Here is a 21,975-nt window from a genome sequence, read left to right on the forward strand (position 1 = left end):
ATGGTGGAGGACTTTTGCACAACACTAAAAACATTGAACAAGATTATTTTGATTAAACATTTCAAGAGGAAGGAAGTTACAGCTAGATCTCAGAGCTGCGTGTGATGTATTTATCGCCCCCGACAAGATGAAAACTTGCCTTTGCTGAGACACTGCTCTTAATTTCAACATGTGAGTTAAATTTTATGTTTTTTATGAATATAAAGTAGGAGATCTTAAAAAAACAGATACAAGTTCTGTTATTTTATACATTTTCTTGTTAATATAGAAACCGAAGCATTCCTGCAGTCATGCTGTTTGCAGAGACTCAGTGGACGTTGATGTGTTTCCTCCTGCACATAACAGGTATTATTATTATTATTAATTAAAGATCTGTATCTATAAACTGTAATAGAGCTAGGTATTTCACATGAAAAAGGAGTGATGTTGTTAGTAAGATTGGTTTTACAGACAACATTAATGAGGATTATCTTCTGATTAGACACAGAGCATTGATATAGACTTTATTAGCAACACCTTGTTGCGCCTCTTTTTTCTTCAGAACCTTTTCTATAGATTTGAGTTACTGTTGCCTTCTTGTCATCTCAACGCATCTCACCTGTGGCCTCTATCATTACTATAGCATTTTCTCTCTGAGTGCTGGATAGTTTCTCATTGTCGGGCATACTTTCTCTAAGAAAGTTGAGTGCAAATATCCCAATAAACAAGCAATGTGGCACCAACAACCGTCAGTAACTTAAATCACTGTTCCTCCGCAGGTTGTCTTGACCATGTGTATATGCCTAAGTGCAATGAGCAGCTACCATGTGACTGGCTAATGAGATATTTGCAGCAACGACCTAAACAACTTTTAACACCTTTGCTTACCTGTGTAGTCAAAATGGTGTAGAAATCAGAATCATAAATACGCTGATTTAAACAAACATGTTTAATGGTAGAGCAAAACTTTGCATACCCACACACGTTATCTGACATCCAGTATTCAAATGAAGTCCTTCTGCTTCTGTTAAAGCGGTTATAGGGCTACGAAGCAGAATCTGTGCTTTAAAAGGTTCATCAGTGGATCTGCCATGCTCCAATCAACATGCCACCTCAAACATAAGCTGGTACACTGTACACACAAATGGCTCCAAATATGTCCTGACAGAGCTCTCTGCGGATGGAGACAATGGAACATACAGCATGGCTAAAGACAATAACTTTACTCTGACAATCAAAGTTTTGAGAGAAATAGATGCAAAGTCTTACTGCTGCAAAGAAACTACAGAGAACCCACAATCCTGCTTGAACAACCAAACTGAGCTCCGTGTTTCAGGTAGAGCTGCTGCCATTCATAAATTACTGCTCACTTCAGTTTATGCGCACTTATTTTATCCATCATCCCCTCAGAGCTGCAGGTAAAGGTGATTCCTGCCACAGAGGGACAGACAGTAACACTGTTGTGCAGCAGCAGCTGTCCTCTGACTGAAAAGCCTGCAGCCTACATCTGGTATAAGAACAGAGAGTTTCTCTATGAGGACTGGTCTCCCTGGTACCAAGAGCTGCTCAGCAGTGAGGAAGCAGTCACATACTCCTGTGCTGTCAAAGGCTACGAGGATCTCAGAGCCCCTGAAGTCTCTGTGGGTGAGTAATGTTCCAAAAACAACCCCAAAGTGTTAAAAGCTACAAAATCCTGGCAAGCCATTAACACATTCTACAGTTAAAATACAAATTTTCATCTCTTTTTGTGCAGATTCTGTAACTAAAACCTGTTTCAGTGTGACTTATACTGAAAGCAGCATGTGTTCTGAGAAGCTGAAATCAAAGGACCAGTTCTGCTCCATCACATATCCAACAGGTTTCCACATGCAAACAAACCATTATCCCCAAAATATATCACAGGTCGTAGCAAAAAATAGTATTTATTTTCTTCCAACAGATTTGCACGTTCAAATAACTCCTGTCAGGAGCTTTGTCATTCTGACCTGTAACACCAGCTGCCCTGTGGCTGATGCTCACACTGCATATAAGTGGTACTGGAACAGAAAGTTATACAATGACTGCGAGCGTCAAGACATTACAATTTTCAAACCCAAAGCAGACTTCTTCTCCTGCGCTGTAAAAAGCAATGAAGATGTGCTCTCTCATGAATCCTGTGAGTAAGTTTATGAGCCAAACATACGTATGAAACAAACAACAGGCAGGTTGAAGAAGTAAAATTTTATGTGTTTAAACTCTATTTTAGGTATCAACAATGCAAACTGCAAGGCTGTGAATTACATCAGCAGGAGAATCTGTGCCCTGGAAGGTTCCTCTGTGAACATTGCAAGTCAATACTCGAGCCATTCCATCTTGGAGCATAGATCGTGGTATAAAGTACAGCTTGGTGGTGAGGAGGATGACTGTGAGGAGGTCTTTGAAGAAGCTACGGGCCGTGTGAAGTATCACGACAACATGAAAAACAACCACACACTGAGAATTAATGATGTGAAGAGGAATGACTCGGCTGAATACTCATTCAGACTTGAGAAACATATTAATCACTGTCATTTACCTAGAGTGATGTTAGTTGTCACAGGTAATTTTAATTGATTTAATACAGAATCACCTGCAGTGTTTAATGAAGTGCATGTTTTTATATCATATTGATGGTCCACAAAAATGTGTTTCATACAGGATTTGATTTAAAAAAAACATAACAGGTATTTGCAAATTATCTGATATCATTATCATTATTCTTTCACATATGAAGCTAAAATTTGAAAGCAATCATTTTGGATGTTCAGAATTTGTACCATAAAATTTTTATGCGAATTGGAGACAGTCGAGCAGAAGGTCCGTGTTCATTTGAGATACAACCACCCTTACAGTTAGGTCCATATATATTTGGACACTGACACAAGTTTTTTTTTTTTACCTGTTTACTGAAACATATTCCAATTATAGTTACATCATGGACATGGGCGTAATGTGTAGACTCTAGGCTTTCATTTGAGGGTTTCTACAATCAAATTGGATGAAAGGTTTAGGAGTTTCAGCTCCTTATCATGGGCCACTCTCTTTTTTTAAAGAGACTAAAAGTAATTGGACATTAGACTCATCATCTGGTGATGTCTACAAGTTCAAGCTGTCATTGCCTGCAAAGGGTTTTCAACCAAGTATTAGAAATAAACATTTTATTTTCAGTTATTTAATTTGTTCAGTTACTGAAATGCCCCTGAAATGAAGGGACTGTGTTAAAAATGCTTTGTTCCACCCACTGAATTAAAGCTGAAAGTCTTCTAATCAAAATTAGAAAAAATTGTCTTGTTCAAATATTTATGGACCTAACTGTATGTCAGATATAATTGATAATCACACATCAGTTTTGTCAAAAGGCACAATAACTCTTCTGTTTTTTTGTTTTGTTTTGTTTTTCTATCCAATCTAACTATCTTTGAGGTGTGAAAGTGAGCATGACTCCTTCTGCAGTGGTGACAGAGGGTCAGAGAGTCACACTGACCTGCAGTACCAGCTGTCCTCTGACTGACAACACAAACTACATTTGGTACTTGAACAGTCGACCTCTGAACATGACAGAGACCCACAACAAACATCTGATCCTGGACCCAGTCAGCAAGGAGAATGAAGGGAACTATTCCTGTGCTGTGAATAGTCCTCAGAACATTAGCTCAGCTGAGAAGGCTCTCACTGTCAAAGGTGAGAAGGACTGTTAATGTTAAAGATCCTGCTCACTTTCTGACTCCTTTTACATTTGGTAAATGGAGAAATGCAGGCTAAGTGATAGCAGCAGGCAGAAACCAAACCAACAAAATAGCAGTCTGGCAGTTACTTTTATATTGTTCTGAAATACTTTACTACAATGTTTACTTACATCTTACATCAATCTCTACAGCTCTAGAGAAAAACGTAGCAGGACTGAACGTATTGAAAATTACTCTTTTATCGCTGATCCCTGCAGTTGTATTTCTACTCTACATGAAAACAAGGTAAACTACTTCACTTCAGATTTTGTGTCATATCTTCTGACTGTCTTCAAAACTCTTTTCTTTCATATAAGAAAAGTTTGAGTTTGATATATTACAAATGTAGGAAGAAGAAAACTCTGTCTGCCACTGCTGAGAAAAGTGACAGGGAACAACCTGGACAGGTAATGAGATATGTCAAACTCTGAAATTACTGTTTATGAAAGTGTGCCCACAGTCATCTGCATGTCCTCCTTTCAGAGGGACCAGCTGTATGAGAGTGTTGAACTGAACCCTGCTGCACGGTGAAAACCAGCAGAGAAGCAGGAAGACACTGTGCAACATCTGGTTGGGAAGCTTGTAGACTTCCTCTTCCTCTCGTGTGCAGAGTATAATCTGAAAACAATCAATCTTATTCATTTAGATTCATGCTGGTAAAATATGATCCTGCATGTGCAAAGAGATAAACAGCCCTGCAAACTTAGAGTATGTCAAACTTGAGGCCTGTACTCCAAAGCAGGATTTCTTCTTATCCAGGCCATCTTTAGCTTTGACCCTTGCTTTTCTATCACAATAGCATCACCATTCCTAAAAGATCCCTGGTACCCCTGGGCAGTTTTTCAACAGTGTCTAATATCTTTGTGTTTCCCCAGTGAGCTCCAGTAATAAATATAGTTTCTTGGCCACAGCATTATTTGTTACTTTTTCCTGTTGACTCCAAATAAGTTTACAACTATTTTACTGTTCTATAAGCATGAATATGCGATCCTAATAAGGAACACCTATTTGTACTTCTTGATATATCAAATTTGCAAGTAGACTAATCCTTCATTTTAATAGTTTTATAGTCATTCTTTACGTGCTCTCAGACAGTTAAGCACCACTGTTGCTGCAGCTGATTGAATAAATACTAAAATGGTTCTTTAAATAACAATTTAATTAAATACTTGATAATAATTCATCCAGTTCCCTCGTTTCTTAATAACAGAGCTGTGATACTGACAATCTGTATCTGTATCTGGCTTCAAATGAGCTAAACTGTATTAATGTAGCTGATTTTGTCCAGTCGTATTGCTCTGCAACAGCTGTGTTACTTTGAGTCTGTAATTTGTATTTAACCTCTTCGTATTTTTCCCATAATGTAGTTTAATGTTGTTGTACGAAATCAGCTGTTCTGCTGTTAGTACACTTAATCCATAATCTTTATTGGTGAAATGCTGCCAACACCACCGTGTTCATGTGAACACACACATGTTAACCTTAACATGTGTAACATATGTTGAGCTTGTTCTGTATTAAAGAGCCCAGTAGGTCACAAAAATGACAGATAACTTTGTATTATCATCTTCCTGCTTTATATCATGTGGTGAATTCAGTGCAACTATCTTCGATCTCTATTTGAATGCCTACTTTTCATTAAAGATGATAAATCCTGCTTTTCCTGTGATGCCAACTTTCACATATTAGTGATGCTGTTAGAAAATAAATAGCCAGTTTTGCATGTTGTGATTAAATCCTTTTCAGGTTTCATTTTTCATGTTTTAATTGCCATGTTTATCATTTTTAGTTTATTAACCTTGTTTGTTTTGACTTGAGTTTGACCATCTTTGATTAGGACTGTGTCCCAGCCTCTGTATGGCTTCTGTATGGCATCTTAACTTGACAGTTTTTATAGGATTTTTGTGCAAATAATAAAAATCAAAAAGTTCTTTTTATTATTTCTGGAGATTTTATTACTAGACTTTGGATGCAGGTTTTAATGACAGCTTTCTTGCCTTCTCTTAGAGGGCAAATCTTAATTTACAATTTACTACTCATGGCAAAACGCACAATCTGATAGCAGATACACCCCGAACTGCAACAAAAATCATGACGACGATGAGGATGTGATGAGATGAGAAATACTTTATGACGACATGATCTCCCCTTCAGTGTAACGTTAAAATGAAACAAAGTTCTCAGTAGAATGCCTTTTAAAGTGCTGTGATGATATGTGGAATCAAACACAGCAAAAACTGGAGTGTTAAAATGTGCTGGAGTAAATGTCTCAGAGTTGATTTTAACCCTCAAAGTGTGATTTAAACACTTTTTAGTTTAAATTGTACTCAATGTTGGAGTTATTTGACAAAATGTATTCCATCAGTGTTGATTTAACTCTTAAAAGAGAAAATTCTAAATACTGTAACTCTGCACACAGGTTGGTTAAAAATGTTAACTCTGTCATTAGTTAACTTAATAGCTTTAATTCTGTATAGAGTTCATTTTAGACTCAAGTTAAGCCCAGCCCTCCCAGACACCCCCAGTGCAGGCAGAACAGTACTGATTTTGCACCTGCATGCAGTTCTACAGGGTAAGTAGAATTATGTCAGACTTACTAAGATAGTTAGAAACTTGTGCTATAAAATGTATTTTGTGCATTTTAACAATTTAAATGAAGAAAACATGCTAGCTTTTGGCGCTAGCAATAAAGAGTTATTGCAAACTGTTAATAGCCTCTAACTATATCAATGTTACAGATCACATTCAAGCTGTTAGTGATGGAAAAAACCCAAAGTAAACTGCTCAGGCTGGCATTAATGCCCCTCTATTGTTTGATTTTTTTGTGGAATTGTTGACATGTAGTTTGACATCAAAAGAACTACAAAAAAAAGTCTTCAAACATGCACTGTTTTATATAGTGCATGAATGACTCAGGGTAGGTTTTATTTTGTCCTCTTAAAATTTCAGTCTTGCATTTTTCAGAAAAATGTTGGTCCAGGTTAAGTATAATCAACAACTGAAGTATGTGAAGCTAAATGAGGATGAAGGACAGTACGACTTTCTGCAATTTAATGTAAAAGGTGTGTAGGTTATTGCTACTTTATCTTGGATAAAGAATATGTTCACAATAATATTTTAATACATATTGTGGGAGCTTCTTACATTGATGTAGATTCAGATTTGTGTTTTTAGCAAAGGTGTTGTTTGTATTAAATGGTAAATGGTAAATGGCCTGTATTTATATAGCGCCTTAATCGTCCCTAAGGACCCCAAAGCGCTTTACATATCCAGTCATCCACCCATTCACACACACATTCACACACTGGTGATGGCAAGCTATATTGTAGCCACAGCCACCCTGGGGCGCACTGACAGAGGCGAGGCTGCCGAACACTGGCGCCACCGGACCCTCTGACCACCACCAGTAGGCAATGGGTTAAGTGTCTTGCCCAAGGACACAACAACCGAGACTGTCCAAGCCAGGGCTCGAACCGGCAACCTTCCAATTACAATTAACAAAATTGTTAAGCACCATATACAACAAGACACAAGTAAGAAGCAGTGCTAACACCAGAAGCACAATGAGTTTCTTTGTACCATTTTTCACAGTCATCGAGAGATTTTTCCTGCTACCTGATGCAAACATTACTTACAAGGATTCAACAGGGACAGAGGTTGATGCAGTGACCTTGTTGGACAAGGCAACGTGCTGTTAACAGTATTCTCCGATGATGGTGAGATACACTAAAAAGTATAATCAAGCACTTTACATTCAATTGAACAAATTATTTGATGTTTTCTTTTTCTTTAGTATTTTCGGACCTGTCTTCTGCTTCTGAGTTGTCTGACTCCAACTCAAGCTTCAGCTCATGTGCCTCAACTATAATCTTAGATGAGGTCTCATGCAAGAGACAAAGAGTTAACAATACTGCTGCAGTATCTGCTAAACAGGTTGCTACAAAGCTTGACACTTGTGCTTTGTTTTTTTCCTCTCAAGTTTCTAGAAAGATTCCTTATTGCCAGGTTTTTCTCAATGTTCATTTTTCTCTTTTTGTTTGTTTTTCATTTTTAATAGTTAATTGAAACTGTCTTAAGAAGCAAGTCTGGTGGTGACAAAGTAATACAGGAATACCAAGCAACAAACACCATGAAGGATGTCACAAGATGACAAATGGTTAACATACTTGTGGCTCACATGATTGATAATCATGGGTATGTATTCAGTGTATGTTGTGTTCTTTATACTTGTGCCAAATAAATGCATACTAATTGTCTAAATTTAAAAAACTGAAAATCTCCTCTCAGGCACCTTCCCCCAAAAGCAATCAGAGAGGAGTATGCTTTGGGCATTGTGATGCCGATCCCCTCGCTCAAGGATCCATATGCAGACAAAGCCTATGTAAAAGTCAATATTTATACAACACAAAATTATTTAATGATGGACATAAAAATTTTCTGATATTTTGTTATGAGCTAAATCTGACAAAATGTGTTGTGTTTTCACTTATCCAGGAGCACTTCTATGATGCAGCAAGGGGTGCAGGATACATTTCTTGGCGTATGAAAACTGTCCAAAGAAAGATTCGTCGTGGCTCTCCAACACCACCTAATAGGTTGACAGACAGTTCTTCAGGTGGCCCAAATCTCCAAAGGACTGTGAATGTTATACACCAGCTTGATGGGGATGCTTGCAAGCAGGCCATGTCTTTGCTCAAACATACTACAGACAACTCTGTGATTTTCCAGAAGATGAAGGAGACCTTTCAGCACCGTCAGAGGCTTGTTAATGATCCAAGCAGAAGCTTCCTACATACAAAAGGACTGGTAAGTTAGAATTCATTTTTTGAAATGGTTTGGAATTTGGAGCTAGCAGTTGTTTCAAATACAATTTTCTTTCTTAAAGGTGGAGCAAGACTTCACTCTCCTGTTCGATGACGACACATCCTCCACGTTGCTTCAGAAATGGAATACATTCTTCAGGCCAAATGCCATAAAAGAGGCTAAGAAGCTCACTTCAACACCAGAGTTGCTTCGCTTGATGCAGTCAGCAGAAGGTCATCCAGAAAATCATCAAGATGATTCTACAAGTGAGTTGTATTTTTATATATATATATATATATTAAGGGTTAAAGCTGCATTCAGGGGCAAATATTAATTTGTTTCTGTGTTTTTTAACATTTAAATTCATACAGTTAAGACAAATTAAATATTTGTCCACTTTTTCTAGTTTTGCTCTTAGAATATAATATAAAGTCAAACAAAGCATTGTCTGTTTTGTTTGCATGTTCATCCTGAACTAATAATCCTATAGATTTTTCTTCTTCTTGTGTATCTCTAAATATTTATCTACTTTTGATAACTTTCAACAATAGATAGAACACTCATAAGTCTCTTTAGTTTTCCCTGTAAAACAGATCAGTCACTTAATGAAATGGCATTAATTTTGTGTCTTTTCATCTTCAGCCTTTGAACAAGAAATGGCATCGCTGTTGTTGTTGTTGTTACATCTCCTTCCACCACCACCAGAAGGACAAAGGTGGTGGTGTCCTTCACCACCTTTTCTTCACCTTCAGCGCATGACTTGCGCTGAAGGACAAATCAGCGCAAGTCATGCAATTCAGAGACTCGTAGTCTTTTATAAGGTAATTATATTATGAAATTTCAATAATATGAAAGTCTTTGAGCAATCTCTTCTACATTTATCTATTTTTTTCTGTATTTGGACATCATTTCTGTGAATAATTTTCAGTTTCCTTATGTCAACCCCAGTCATGCTGCAGTCTGGAAGAGCATCTCTGCAATCAAAAAGGTTGGCAACCTTACCGCCTCGCTGTCGGGCATCAGAAGAGCAAGATTGACACCTTTTACATCACCATGGATGAGCATCTCATTCCATGCCAAGTGACTCGCTTGAGGCATTTGATGAACTTTTCAAAGCACATTTTGTGTTTAATTTGTCCCAAGATAATATAAAGCTGAAGTTGTTATTTGCAGTGCAGTGGAAGAAGACATATCTGTCTTTTGCCAAACTGTTTGGCAAAAGACAGAAGTACTTTTGGTTGAAGATGACATTTTTTATGGGAAACAAGTGTTTTGATAACCATCTATATGCATTCAGAGTTGTACATACCTTGGAGAGATGGATAGCCAAAATGTCAGATCTAAAGTTTTATAAACCTTTTGATTTGCAAAGGTCATACAGTGTTTCAGATTTGACAGTGTACATTGTACATTTATTTTTTGACGACAAAATAAATGTCCTTTTGGGGAAAATGTATTGTGTGCAATGTAATTCTTTCTCAGAGTTTAATTTTAACACTTTTCAGTGTAGAAAGCCTGACACTATAGGGAGTGAAGCCAACACTAACCAGAAGGTTAAAAATTGTATCTCAGCAGAGTCACTTATTCAGTCTCTAAAGTGTTATTTTAACTCTGTTTTGAGAGTTAAAACATGAACTCTGGCACAGTGTTAAATATTTTAACTATTTTAAAAATGTGGATTTAATTCTAAAGAGTGTGGAGCTATGTAAACCCTTAAAAAGTTTTGAAAATGATTCTGTGGGAATTTTATGAGTTTCCAGGAGATTAAACAAAAATATGATCTAAGTAATCAAGATCACTATACATATTTGCAGATTAGGGACTTTTTTTAATAAAGAAGTAAAACATAGTGTAGATCTGGATAAAAATTCGATAATCAAAACCATAACTGAAGTTTACAAAGCAAAAGAAATTAGAATAATCTCTACAATTTACGAGCATATAATGGAGGCAAGAGGGTGTACAACAACGTATGTAAAACTGAAGTGGCAGAGAGAGTTGGGAGTGAACATATCTGATGAGGAATGGTCACAAACCTGGAAAATACAGCAGTCAACAACATCATCACGTGCCTGGAGACTGCATTGCTGGAAAAATGTAATTAGATTTTTTATAACACCCAAAATTAGGAACAAACACACTTCATTACCACAACCGTGTTGGAGAAGCTGTGGCGATGTAAATGTCAATCATTCCCATGTGTTCTGGTTCTGTCCCAAGATTACAAAATTTTGGGAAGATGTTCATTTAGTTATAGGTAAAATTCTGGGTTATGCTGTATCTAAGTCTTGTACATTATTATACTTTGGTGTCATTACGGGAAATGTGATGAAAGAAGATAGATACATATTGAAAATTATGCTTGCTGCCTGAAAAAAGGCAATCACAAGAAAATGGTACAAGGTAGACCCACCATCACAGGACGAATGGATCAAAATTATAGATGAAATACAAATTATGGAACAATTGACCTACAGAATAAGGACTCAGGAAGATCAATATCATCAAAAGTGGGAGAAATGGACTGAGTACATAAACCCAACAGGATAAAAACCATCACATTGATAATGAGAAATGATCAAATTGTAGAAACAAGGTGATCCAACATGTTTTTTTGGGGGGGTTTTTTGTTACCCTACCTGTTGTATTTATCAATTTTTTGTTTTGTTTTTTGTTTTGTTGTTACCCCCTACCCCCCTGTATAATGTTGAAAGAAAAACAATTTTAAAAAAAGAATTTTTTTAAAAAAAAGGGGGAAAAAAGGAAAATGATTCTGTGGGAGTTAATTTAACACTGGTCTTTGTGCTTTGAAGAGATGAAATATTTAAGATTTCCTAATCTTAAATGTGTGTGATAACAATCTCGTCTTCTGTCGGAAGATATACACATATACATATATTAGACATTTTATTGTGCACCTCAAATGACAGCTGATGAAGATTTACTGGCAATATTTATATTTACAGAAGCAAATACTCTGTTTAACATGTTTTGTGCATGTACATAGTTAAGATGTTTCAATTCAGGGCATACTGTATACCTCTGTATATAGTACACTGAGTCTTTGATTGACTGATTGATTGATTATTCAATATTAATCTCTACATTTATGGGCGTTACACTACACATGTAGCCTTTGGTCAAGATCAGGATACGGTGGTGACATTCTTCTTGCCTTCATTAAATCTATTATTGATATTTAAAACAATTTTATATTTAATATATATTCACGTTCATATTCTATTATAGACATACCAGTGACGTAACGAGGCCTTGACGGTCACGTGGTTTTGACGTGTCGGACTTGGCTCGATACATTTTGCTACAAGCAGCTACTCTTTTCTTGGATCTGTAGCCGCTCGTGTTGCTTGTTTCGTCCAAACAGCGCACAAAATATCATGGAAGGCAGGGGTTACGGCTCTGGTAAATATAATCTGCTTAGCTTTTGTTTCACTTTTGGCTATAGATATTGATAGTTACCCAGTTAGCCACATGCTTTGTTCCCCTGAAACATGACCAGTTTGTTAGCCGTTAGCTAAGCTAATGCCGTTTAAAAAAAAAACAAAAAAAAACTCCCCAGCATAAGAGCCAGCCTTTAGCCGGTTGCAGCCTGAAACAAAGACCTAGCTAAACAGTAGTCGTGTTGTATTTTCTTACCAGTTATTACAAAATCTGCCAAGTACCAGTAGGTTTGTTGTAGCGAAAATTAAAAAAAAAAATCGTCAGCGTTACGCTAGGCCCATCGGCCACGATTAATGAAACACTGCTAGCTACGCGGCCCATCTCGCTGTCGGGCAGATTGTTTGCTAGCGATGCTAACGCAGACGACTTTATGGGCCTTTGGCGGTTTGTCACTTGCTCTGCCAAAGTTCGTTAGCTTATTCTTTTAAAATGGAGTCAATGTCGGAATAGTTTAAAGGCTAGCTGATAAAATGGCCGCCTCTGACAAGATGCCTCTAAGTCTTTGGATTTAATTGCTGTTCCTTTCTGAACTGCACAACTCGCTAGCTGAATGTCTATTAAGACAGAAAGCTTGCAAATCGATTGTCAAATGGTTCTAGTTTAAGTAAATATACGGCCAGTTTTTGTTTCATTTTACTCTAAGTGCAGTGGATTCCGCCTTCCTATGCTTTTGAACGATTTGCGCTATTGAACAGCTCCTTGTAATAAATCCGCACATGCTTGTGGATCTGTTAGTATAAAATTCCCAGTGCGTTTATGTTATCAGTCCATATTCTCTCCTTTTGTAGGTTACTCCAGTTGGGGAGGTGGTGGTTCTGGAAACAGAGGTAAGTTGGTACACTCAGCCCTGAATTACTGCTATTCATGAAGCAAGTAAGTAGTGCATGTTTATTCTGTTTAATTAATTTGTTTCCTCACAGGTAGTGTGTTATTCTTTTTGCCCTACCCACTTTACTAGGTTCCGGTGGTTTCGATATGCACGGGGGAGGTTATAAGGATTCCATGTCTGGACTCGGAGGCTATGGAGGTGGCAGCGGCCACATGAAAAGAGGGCTCTCGGGAGCATCTCTGCTCTCATCGACGGGCACCCATGCAGATGCAGTCATTGCTAAGATTAACCAGCGCTTGGACATGCTCACTCAGTTGGAGGGGGGGTTTAAAGGGGGTCGGAGTGACAGGTAACAGTACTTTCCTTTTTATGCTTCATAGCATCTTTCTTAGTAGGGTACCATTCCCACACATCCATGCACCTGAATGTGTCATATTTGCCAGTGGTGTCTGTACTGTTAGAAAAATCATCTTGCATAACAAATTTGGCCCTCTGGTTGCTTGAGCGCATCGTCTCTTAGTGTCACGTCATGTCTGGCTGATGTCAAGTTACCACTTTGTTCTACAGTTGTCTCAGTAAATGCTTAGGCCTTCTAATAGCCGTTCTAATTTTAAAGTCCAGCATTAGGACCAATTCACACCTGGCTGCCCTCCTAGCTTGCGATTCTCCACTGATTCTGAAGAACAGTTATTCACAGTGGTTGGGGGTAAAAAAACAGAGGTATACCACTGTTTGCAGAGACTTGGAGAGTTGATATCGTTTGGAAATTGTTGAGGTTGCACCAGTAAATTGTGCTGTTTTAGTCTTTGTTACGGCATTACTGTTTGCACTCAATCCTTGTTGGAAACATGTTGCCTCAATTCCCGCTTGAGATGAGAAGATTGTATCGTCCAGGCTGCATTTGAATGCCTCAGCATCTGAGGATGCATTGTTTGCTCCCATTTGCTATGCTGCAGTATCCCTCATTTATTGAGAAGAAAATGATGATGTGATCCTTTAAACCAAAGACATTGTGAAATGCATGGTCCCCTGTTGGAGGTGCAGTTACAGACCAGCTTTTCCATTTGTTACAAACTGACATTGTTGTATATAAAGCCAATCCATCTTTATTTAAAACTCTGAGCATTGCTTTTGTCCCGGCTTTGTGTTTGTGTTTACACACGTTGTTTCTCTCATCCTCTGTGTGACCTAACCCTGTCTTCTGGCTTTAGGTTACTGAGGAGAGATGGGTTTACAGGTGCCCTGATAATGCCTTGTTAAGCTGAAATGTTTATTGAAGGATGCTCAATGTATTTACAGAAACACAATCTCCCCTTGAAAAATGCCCAGTATATATGTTTTGGTTTTTTTCGTATATAAACCCCTTTTCATTAGTATTTATTGTAATTGAGTCAGTTCCCAGGACACTTTACTTCTTGTAAGAGGCGTCATTGGTTCTGATGGACCATGTTCATGTCTGTTCAGGGTTTTACAGCCCATCCTTTAAAAAGGAGGGAGGCTTAAAAAATTAACTGCATTTCCCTAATCTGCAGTAATTTCTGTAGACTTGAGATTTTAAAAACAAAAGGAATAACTTTTCAATGTACCACAAGCACAGTGTTTAAGTTGTTGTGGATCATTAATTTTTGATCTAATTTGTTTTCTGAAATGAAGCTGGGAGTGACAAGAAAACATGGAGAAAGCGAGACCACAGAGGAGAAGGAATAGCAGGTGGAGAAATCCAAACCTGGCTGCCCCCTCTGCCTCCCTTGCTCTCTGCTCTTCTCTACCAACCCTCTTCCTCCCTCCTGCAGGTTTGACCAGTACGAGTCATTCGACTCGCGCTCCTCCGCTTTTGCCTCCTCCCGAGATCTCTACAGATCTGGCAGCGGTAGCTATGGTTTTGGTGATGGCCGGGAGGACAGCATGCTGTTGAGTCAGCGAGGAGGCCAGGGCTTCGGAGGGGGACTTGGGCTAGGAGGAGGAGGAGGCTTTGACAGCCCCTCCTCTTCCTATGGAGTCGCTAAAATGCGACAGAATATGAGGGAGTCCTTCACCAGTCCCCAAGGAGGAGGTTCTGGAGGTGGAGGATGGGCTGGAGCAGGCCGACGTTCCCCCAGAAGGGGTGGAAGCGCCGGGGGTCGAGGAGCTACTGGAGGGTTTGGAAGCCGCAGGTCAGACCCCACTCCATTAAGCGGAGGTTTGCGGGGAAGTGGTAGCGGTGGCCAGTCCCACCGTGGCCACTCTCCAGGAGGTGGTAGAGGAAAGCTCCCTTCCCTCCTGTCCAACCGCATGTACCCTGAGAGTGGGGGCTTCCAGGGTTCTACTCAAGGGCCTCACGACTTTCCTGGGAGGCATTTTGGAGGGGGCCCACGGGCTGGCCGGCAGCGAGGCCGCAAGAGACCCCTTAACAAAGTAAGTACCTCCAGCCAAATAAGACCTCCTCAGATACCTGGAAAAAGTTAAGCCCTTTCTAATTCCCTCCTTTTGTATTCTCAGTCAACTGGCAAGTCTTGCTAAACTGCCAGTGCCTGCTATTTGCTACCTAAAGCAGTTTGTCACAGATAGTGCCCAACACATATTTGCAGTATCACTTGCCCTTCTAGTTCCAGAAGAAAGTAACTGCCCTGCATCCACAGTAAAGACAAATCCCACATCTCCCCACACAATTCATTGCCCTGATAACTGTCCGGATGTTGATTTTTTTTTTTTATTTATTTTCTTTTGCATTAAGTAGCTTAGATAGATTTTTCCTTTTTCTTTCCTTTGCCCCAATTCTGGCTTGTCTTAAGATGAGGCTAACACTATTGATGTGGAAATGCCACGAGGAGAATATGAACATTGCCAAACATTAAGTCTAGCATCTATTAGTGTTTAATTCTAAGTTGAAGGTGTATTGTCCAGGTTTGTATTTATTTTTATTATCACTAAATGCATTTGTGTGCAAACTGATTTCTGTGTACTGTAGCAGGTGAAGCCACAGCGGGATATTCAGAAGAAAAGAAAGCAGACCCCGACATCAGGTGATGAGCCAGAGTCGAAGATGAACAAGACGGACAGTGCCGAGTCAGAGGCTACGCAAGGTACTGTTTTTGTCGACTGTGTGGTATTCTCAAAAGACCTCATTACTTGGCAGATATTTTGGTGTCTTTCTTGGTCTTATGTGTGTGCTCCGTGTTCTTAGAGCAACCAGAGAAAAACGGCGATGGTGGTGAGCCAAAGACAACAGCTGCTGCGGTTAGTGGATCAGCCTTTGACAGCTCAGTCTTTTGTCAACAGTGGCATTTTAAAGGTTTATTGTATTACTTTAGGATCTAATTAACTTGCCCCTGGAACTTGCTTTAAGCAACCGGTGTACAGTTTCAGATGGAAATAATAATTTAAATGTAAATGCAAATGAGGATGAGAATGTGGTTTTACAAAACAGACAAAAAGGCTAAACGCGATGTTCTTTTTTCCTTCATGATCAACCAGTGTCACAGATTTGAGTTGAATATGTGTTGCAAATATTTATGACAGCATGACTACATCCAGCAATACACATCTGTTCTTAAGTTCAGATGATGGAGCCATTTTTGACTTTTTTTTTTTAATTTCTTTGAGTAATGAAATATTTTTCTTTGCAGGAGACAAAACCTACTGAAGAAGGTGATAAAGGTAAGCTTAACTCCAGTGACTCCTCACTGACATTCTTTTTTTTTTTTTTTTTGGGTTAACTGAAGATTGTGGAAACCCAGCATTGGTTTTTGGGTTTGTTCTTTGCGTACAGAGGTTTCTCCAGATTCTCTGAATCTTTTGACATTGTGTTTCATTATTTCTTTAATTATTTATATACAGTTAAATAATTTATTTACAATTTACACTGTCCCTGTTTTTGTTTGTTTTGGGGTTTTGTTTTTTTGTTGTGTTTTTTTTGTTTGTTTGTTTTGTTTGTTTGTTTGTTTGTTTTTATTGGGGTTGTTCATATACGTATCTTCTGCACTTTTGCTCCTGATTAGCTGCATCCAAACTGGAAGAGAAGAAAAAGCCACAGGGCAAACAGACACCGCCCCAGGGTCAGGACAGACACCCAAAAATGAGGAAGAGACGAGGATTCCTGGAAAGGTGAATTTACAAACTCCTAGAAAGTTCTTTCAACTCTCATTTGCTGTTTTTGTTTTCAATCTCACCTGTGGCTCTTTTTGACTAAGACTTTAAATATTTTTCCAGGGTGATGTTTGCATGTTCTGTGTGCAAGTTCCGTTCGTTCTACAAGGAAGAAATGGAGGCTCATCTTGAGAGTCGCTTCCACAAGGACCACTTTAAGTTCCTTTCCAGCCAGTTGTCCAAGCCCACTACAGACTTTTTGCAGGTAACTCAAATTTATTGGAAGTCATATTTATGATTAATGAAAATGAAGAACCGAAACTGAAGAAACTTGCCAATCATAGGCTTTTAGAAATGTTACATTTCTGAGCCAAATTTCAGAGAAGTGCTTGTTGTAAATATACTAAAACAATTTGGAGTGTGGTTAAATGGAAAAACATTTCTGGTTGAATGTGCTGAAATATTTATTCAGTGATCTTCCAGAGCCGACGCATGATTTATACATGTATGCAAGAGTAAAGATATTGGGCGAGGTACAAGTTTCATGAACTGTAAACTGAAAAAAACCCCAAAAACTTTCCTTTGTAGGAGTATTTGCAGAATAAGTTTAAGAAGACAGAGGAGAGGGTGAGCCAGCTGGAGAACCACAGTGCTGCAATCTGCCAGGTGTACAAAGAGCAGGACCTCACCAGGGGTAAGCAGAAACTCCCGCTGTGTGTTGAACTGAAGATGCGCATGGATTGCTCACTACAGATATTTCTCTCACGCTTGTACAGAGCTTGGAATGGAGCACTTTATGAGGAAGGTGGAAGCTGCTCACTGTGCAGCATGTGACCTTTTCATTCCCATGCAGCCCCACCTGATACAGAAACACATCAAGTCTCCTGACCACAACTACAACCGCAAGGTACAGCAGGTCTTCTGCAAATGGACTGCCCCACAAACCTGTATGTTTAAAAGGACAATGCTACATTCAAATCAGTGCACTTTTATTTTTATCGCCGTCCTTCGGGTAATGGTTTAGATGATCATCGTTATTATTTTGGTGTGGCTTGTCTGGTTCTGGAGTTATCGGCGGTATAAATGGATCTAAATAGCACGCAGTACATCCAAAAATAATAATTTCAGCATCATTGAGAAAGTCCACAAATGTTGTTGTGACTAGTTTCATGTAGTAACTGTTTTCTTCCAACTACACCGTCCTGTCATTCTGCAGAATGTGTTTCATTTAATTGGCAGATGTAGACAGTAGAAGAAAATGATTTGTATATGAAGCTGCTTACACAGCAATGTTTGTAGGCTGCGTGAAACTGGGTCATGATTTCTGTAGAGACATTGCTGCTGACCTTTTCACTGAAGCACTGAAGGCCAGAGGTTGGCTAATATTGATTCTGCCTTATCAGAAAACATTTACAACTTCAGACTGTCAGAGGATGGGGTAACAGTTTGTCCCATCCACTCCCTGTTTGTGCAGTGCCATTTTTTTTTAAATGCAGTAACTCTGCAAAGTCCTGCACTGATGTTACAAATGGTGCCACAGAGCTGAGGTTATTGTTTACGATGTTTTGTTCTGACATGGAAATGTTGTTTATTTGAAGGGTATGATGGAGCAGTCCAAGCGGGCCAGTCTGTCGGTTGCTCGAAGCATCCTTAACCACAAACTCATTGGCAAGAAGCTGGAGAGCTACCTCAAGGTATGCACAGAGTCCTGTGTGGGCTTGCATCAGAAATAAATGTGATTATAAATATGCACCAACTACTTGTATGTATGTATGTGTTTGTTTATTTATTTATTTTTTGTAAACACAAAGAACAAAAGACCAGCCGTGTCAGTAAATGCACTGTTAAGAAAAAAGGGAACTAATACTTGGAAAAAATCTGATTAATAATATAGCACTTTGGAGGTTTGTATCAGCAGTATGGGTTGTAGTGTGCAGAAACTGTCTGATGCAAACATACATAACTGACCATGAGTGCAGTGGGTCAAAATGTAATTATTTTTCTCAATTCTTTTATTTCGTCAGGGTGAGAACCCGTTCACTGGTAACCAAGATGAACAGGATCCAGAAGACAGCATGGCAATGGACGTATCAGAGTTGGAGGTCACAGGCGAAGCGGCAGAGAGCCAGGCGGAAGGAGAACCTGCCAAAGATGAGCCTGCACCTGAGGGGGAGATTAGCAAAGAGGTGGTCGAAGGAGAAGCAGGAGAGACTGCTGAAGCAGCAGCATCAGAAGAAGCAGTAGCAGCAGCAGGCACGGAAGAAGAGGAGGAGGAAAAGATGGAGGAGGAGCAGGGGAACCAGGATGAGGAGAACCAGGATGAGGAGAACCAGGATGAAGAGGAAGGTTTTGAAGTTGGGGAGGAGGAGGAAGAGGATGAGGGATATGTGGTTCATGATGAGATTGGTGAAGAGGGATTACACGGTGACTTGGGAGATGAAGGATTGGAGGCAGCAGTGCACGAAGAGGAAGATGCCAATGATCATGAATGATTTCTGCTCTGTGTGAGAGAGAGAGTGAGAGAGTAACCTTTTCATCTGAACATCTGTTTGGACCAGTCTATGACCTGTACTGTCCAGTTTGACTGCCACATGTATTGTGGATTACATATACCTGCTCCCGTCATGTTTCACTGTCAGTCTGAGCTTGTTGTTTGAGTTTGGTAAAAAGCAGTTGCACATTTTGTCTACTGCTCTTCTTCTTCACTTTCTTGCAGAGATTTACATGAAAGCAAATGTCAAAAATAGTAACTCTTGTCTTCTGCATGCATACAAAGTCTCGACAAAGTTAGGGGTAGACTTCTTTTTAAATATCAGAGTAGACCAGACGTGTGGTTTACCCTTCCTCAGTCTCAATGCTGAACTGATCTGTTCCCAGGAATAGCTTTGTACTCGGTGCAGACATGAGAGGCATTGTTGGACTTTTCATTTCAACGTTGGCAAGAAGACACATGAGCATATTTATGAAAACGTCAAAGTAATTTTTTTTGTTGTTGTTGTTGTGCCTTTTTGTTAAAATGTAAGTTGTTTAGAATTAAGAAATTGCGGCTATTGTAACATTGAGATATATTGTGTACTCTTTTTTTGGGGCGGGGGGTCCAGAGTTTACACATTGTTATGGCTTTCAGGCCTTTCCCAGTATTGATGAATGACTATTTTCCAAGCTTTTGGATAAATCTCTTAGGAGGAGGGCTTTTTAACTCTGCAGGTGGGGCTGCCTGAGATGATTGAGGGGACTGTTTGTAGGATAAGCGTGCAACATTTTGAATATCATTCGGAATATTTTCAGTCATTTTAGTTTCATCTCGGTCTGGGAAAGAAATAAACTCGTTGACTAAATCAGTTTCTTTGTGTTATTTCCCAAATACAAGTGAAATGAACTCAGTGGCTGCTTAAAAAGTGCCTTACTACTTTGTGGCATCGATTCAACGAGGTGCTGGAAACGCTGCTCATGGATTTTTGATTCATAATGAGATGATGGCAGCTGAATCTCCTGTTACATCACAGCCCTAAGGTGCTCTATTGGATTGAGCTATGGTGACTGTTGAGGTGATTTGAGTACAGACAGCTCATTATGTTCGAGAAATGTGACCTAAAGTGTGCCAAAAAATTACCCTGACACTATAATGCCACCAGCCTCCTGAAGCTTTGAGAGAAGGCAGGATGGATCTGTGGTTTACACCAAACTCCGAGCCTGTCGAAATATCACAGCAGCAATCCGCTCATCAGACCAACAATATTTTTCCAGTCTTGTTGATTTATCCTGTGCAAACTGTGACCTCAGTTTCCTGTTCTTAGTTGACAGGAGTTGCATCTGGTGTGGTCTTCTGAATAGAATAGAATCGCTGTCTTTTTCTACATGTCTTTATTACAAGAACAATGAAACACAGTTTGCGATCTCTCCGTTGTGTGTAATACATAATAACACAGGCATTTACATTTACACAAGAAAGATATGTACAAGTTAGTGCTGCTAGTGTAGTTCAACGTTTAACATGTTACACATTCAGAGATGCTCTTCTGCACATGCCGTAAACATCTAACCTCAACAAGGCAGTTTTTCACAGAGAGCTGCCACTCGCTGGATATTTTCTGTTTCAGAGCATCCTTTGTAAACACTCGATGGCTGTGTGGGAAAATCCAGACCATCAGCAATGCTCAGACCAGCCCGTCTAGCATTAACAACCATTCCACGTTCAAAGTCACTGAAGTTTGGATTTCAGCAGGTCGTCTTGGCCATGTCTACATGCCCAAATGCACTGAGATATTGCCGTATGGTTAGTTGATGAGATATTTGTGTTAACAAGCTGGTGAACAAACATACTTAATGAAGTGGCCAGTAAGTTTGAATTGGAGAAGGACTGCATGTGTAGACCTTTAACGTAAACTGAGCAGGGTATCAAAAGCAAATCATCTTGTACCAGACTTATCACATTTGTGATGTGTACATATTCACTGCTAATTTTGCACATTTTGATGCAGACTGTTGACCACACAATTCTGATAACCTGTGGCAGAGGTTGTTTTGATACTGTGCTTTAATTTAACACCATCCCAACCACTAGGTGGTGTACCTACTCCCTCCTACCCAAGCACTGATAACAGTTTTCATAAACATGAGTGGTATAATATCTTCTAGGACACAGGAAAAGGCAGAAAAGCACAATTTACCGCCATTATCTCCATCATTATTCAGCTGGATTGACATCTTCATGCCTTTCACGCCTACCAAACAGTAGAATGAGCCCTCATGCCACTCACACAGCATTACATCTGGAAGACACCGCTCCCATCAAGATCTAAACATGTAATTACGCACAACCATGCTCACACGGGCCTGAGATCAAATCAGGCCATAAAAGGTTATTTGCAGTAGGTCGATAAGCCGTATAACAAATTGTCAAGTTTTAGAAATGCTTTTAACTTTCGTTGTGATCTCTATAGTTTGTAGAAAACGTATTTACAGAGGAAACAGATGGCAGCTGGGTGGCCTACGTGCCGTCCGTGCCGTGCACATTTAAGCTGTCAGCTTGTTTTCTACTAAATAAAAACACGTTTTAGTGTACGCGCAATTTTTACTCGGTTATATATTTAA

At 39.3% G+C, this 21,975-nt stretch overlaps 2 protein-coding genes across 2 annotated transcripts; both read left to right on the forward strand.

Moving 5' to 3' along the window:
* Nucleotides 1-2,455: 2,455 nt before the first annotated feature.
* LOC134628980 (carcinoembryonic antigen-related cell adhesion molecule 21-like) lies at nucleotides 2,456-4,647 on the forward strand. Its single transcript, XM_063475849.1, has 5 exons — nucleotides 2,456-2,557; nucleotides 3,421-3,678; nucleotides 3,875-3,968; nucleotides 4,072-4,129; nucleotides 4,206-4,647. The coding sequence occupies exons 1-5, from the start codon at nucleotides 2,542-2,544 to the stop codon at nucleotides 4,251-4,253; spliced, it is 474 nt and encodes a 157-aa protein (XP_063331919.1). The 5' UTR covers nucleotides 2,456-2,541; the 3' UTR covers nucleotides 4,254-4,647.
* Nucleotides 4,648-11,803: 7,156 nt separating this feature from the next.
* akap8l (A kinase (PRKA) anchor protein 8-like) lies at nucleotides 11,804-20,222 on the forward strand. The gene is made up of 13 exons (XM_063475835.1): nucleotides 11,804-11,948; nucleotides 12,776-12,814; nucleotides 12,946-13,165; nucleotides 14,610-15,210; nucleotides 15,764-15,878; nucleotides 15,980-16,032; nucleotides 16,422-16,452; nucleotides 16,794-16,899; nucleotides 17,005-17,146; nucleotides 17,470-17,575; nucleotides 17,658-17,788; nucleotides 18,480-18,575; nucleotides 18,906-20,222. Exons 1-13 carry the CDS (start codon nucleotides 11,924-11,926, stop codon nucleotides 19,371-19,373), a joined length of 2,133 nt encoding a protein of 710 aa, XP_063331905.1. The 5' UTR covers nucleotides 11,804-11,923; the 3' UTR covers nucleotides 19,374-20,222.
* Nucleotides 20,223-21,975: the final 1,753 nt, after the last annotated feature.

This window comes from Pelmatolapia mariae, linkage group LG6 (assembly GCF_036321145.2).
Source record: "Pelmatolapia mariae isolate MD_Pm_ZW linkage group LG6, Pm_UMD_F_2, whole genome shotgun sequence".
Taxonomy (NCBI): Eukaryota; Metazoa; Chordata; class Actinopteri; order Cichliformes; family Cichlidae; genus Pelmatolapia; species Pelmatolapia mariae.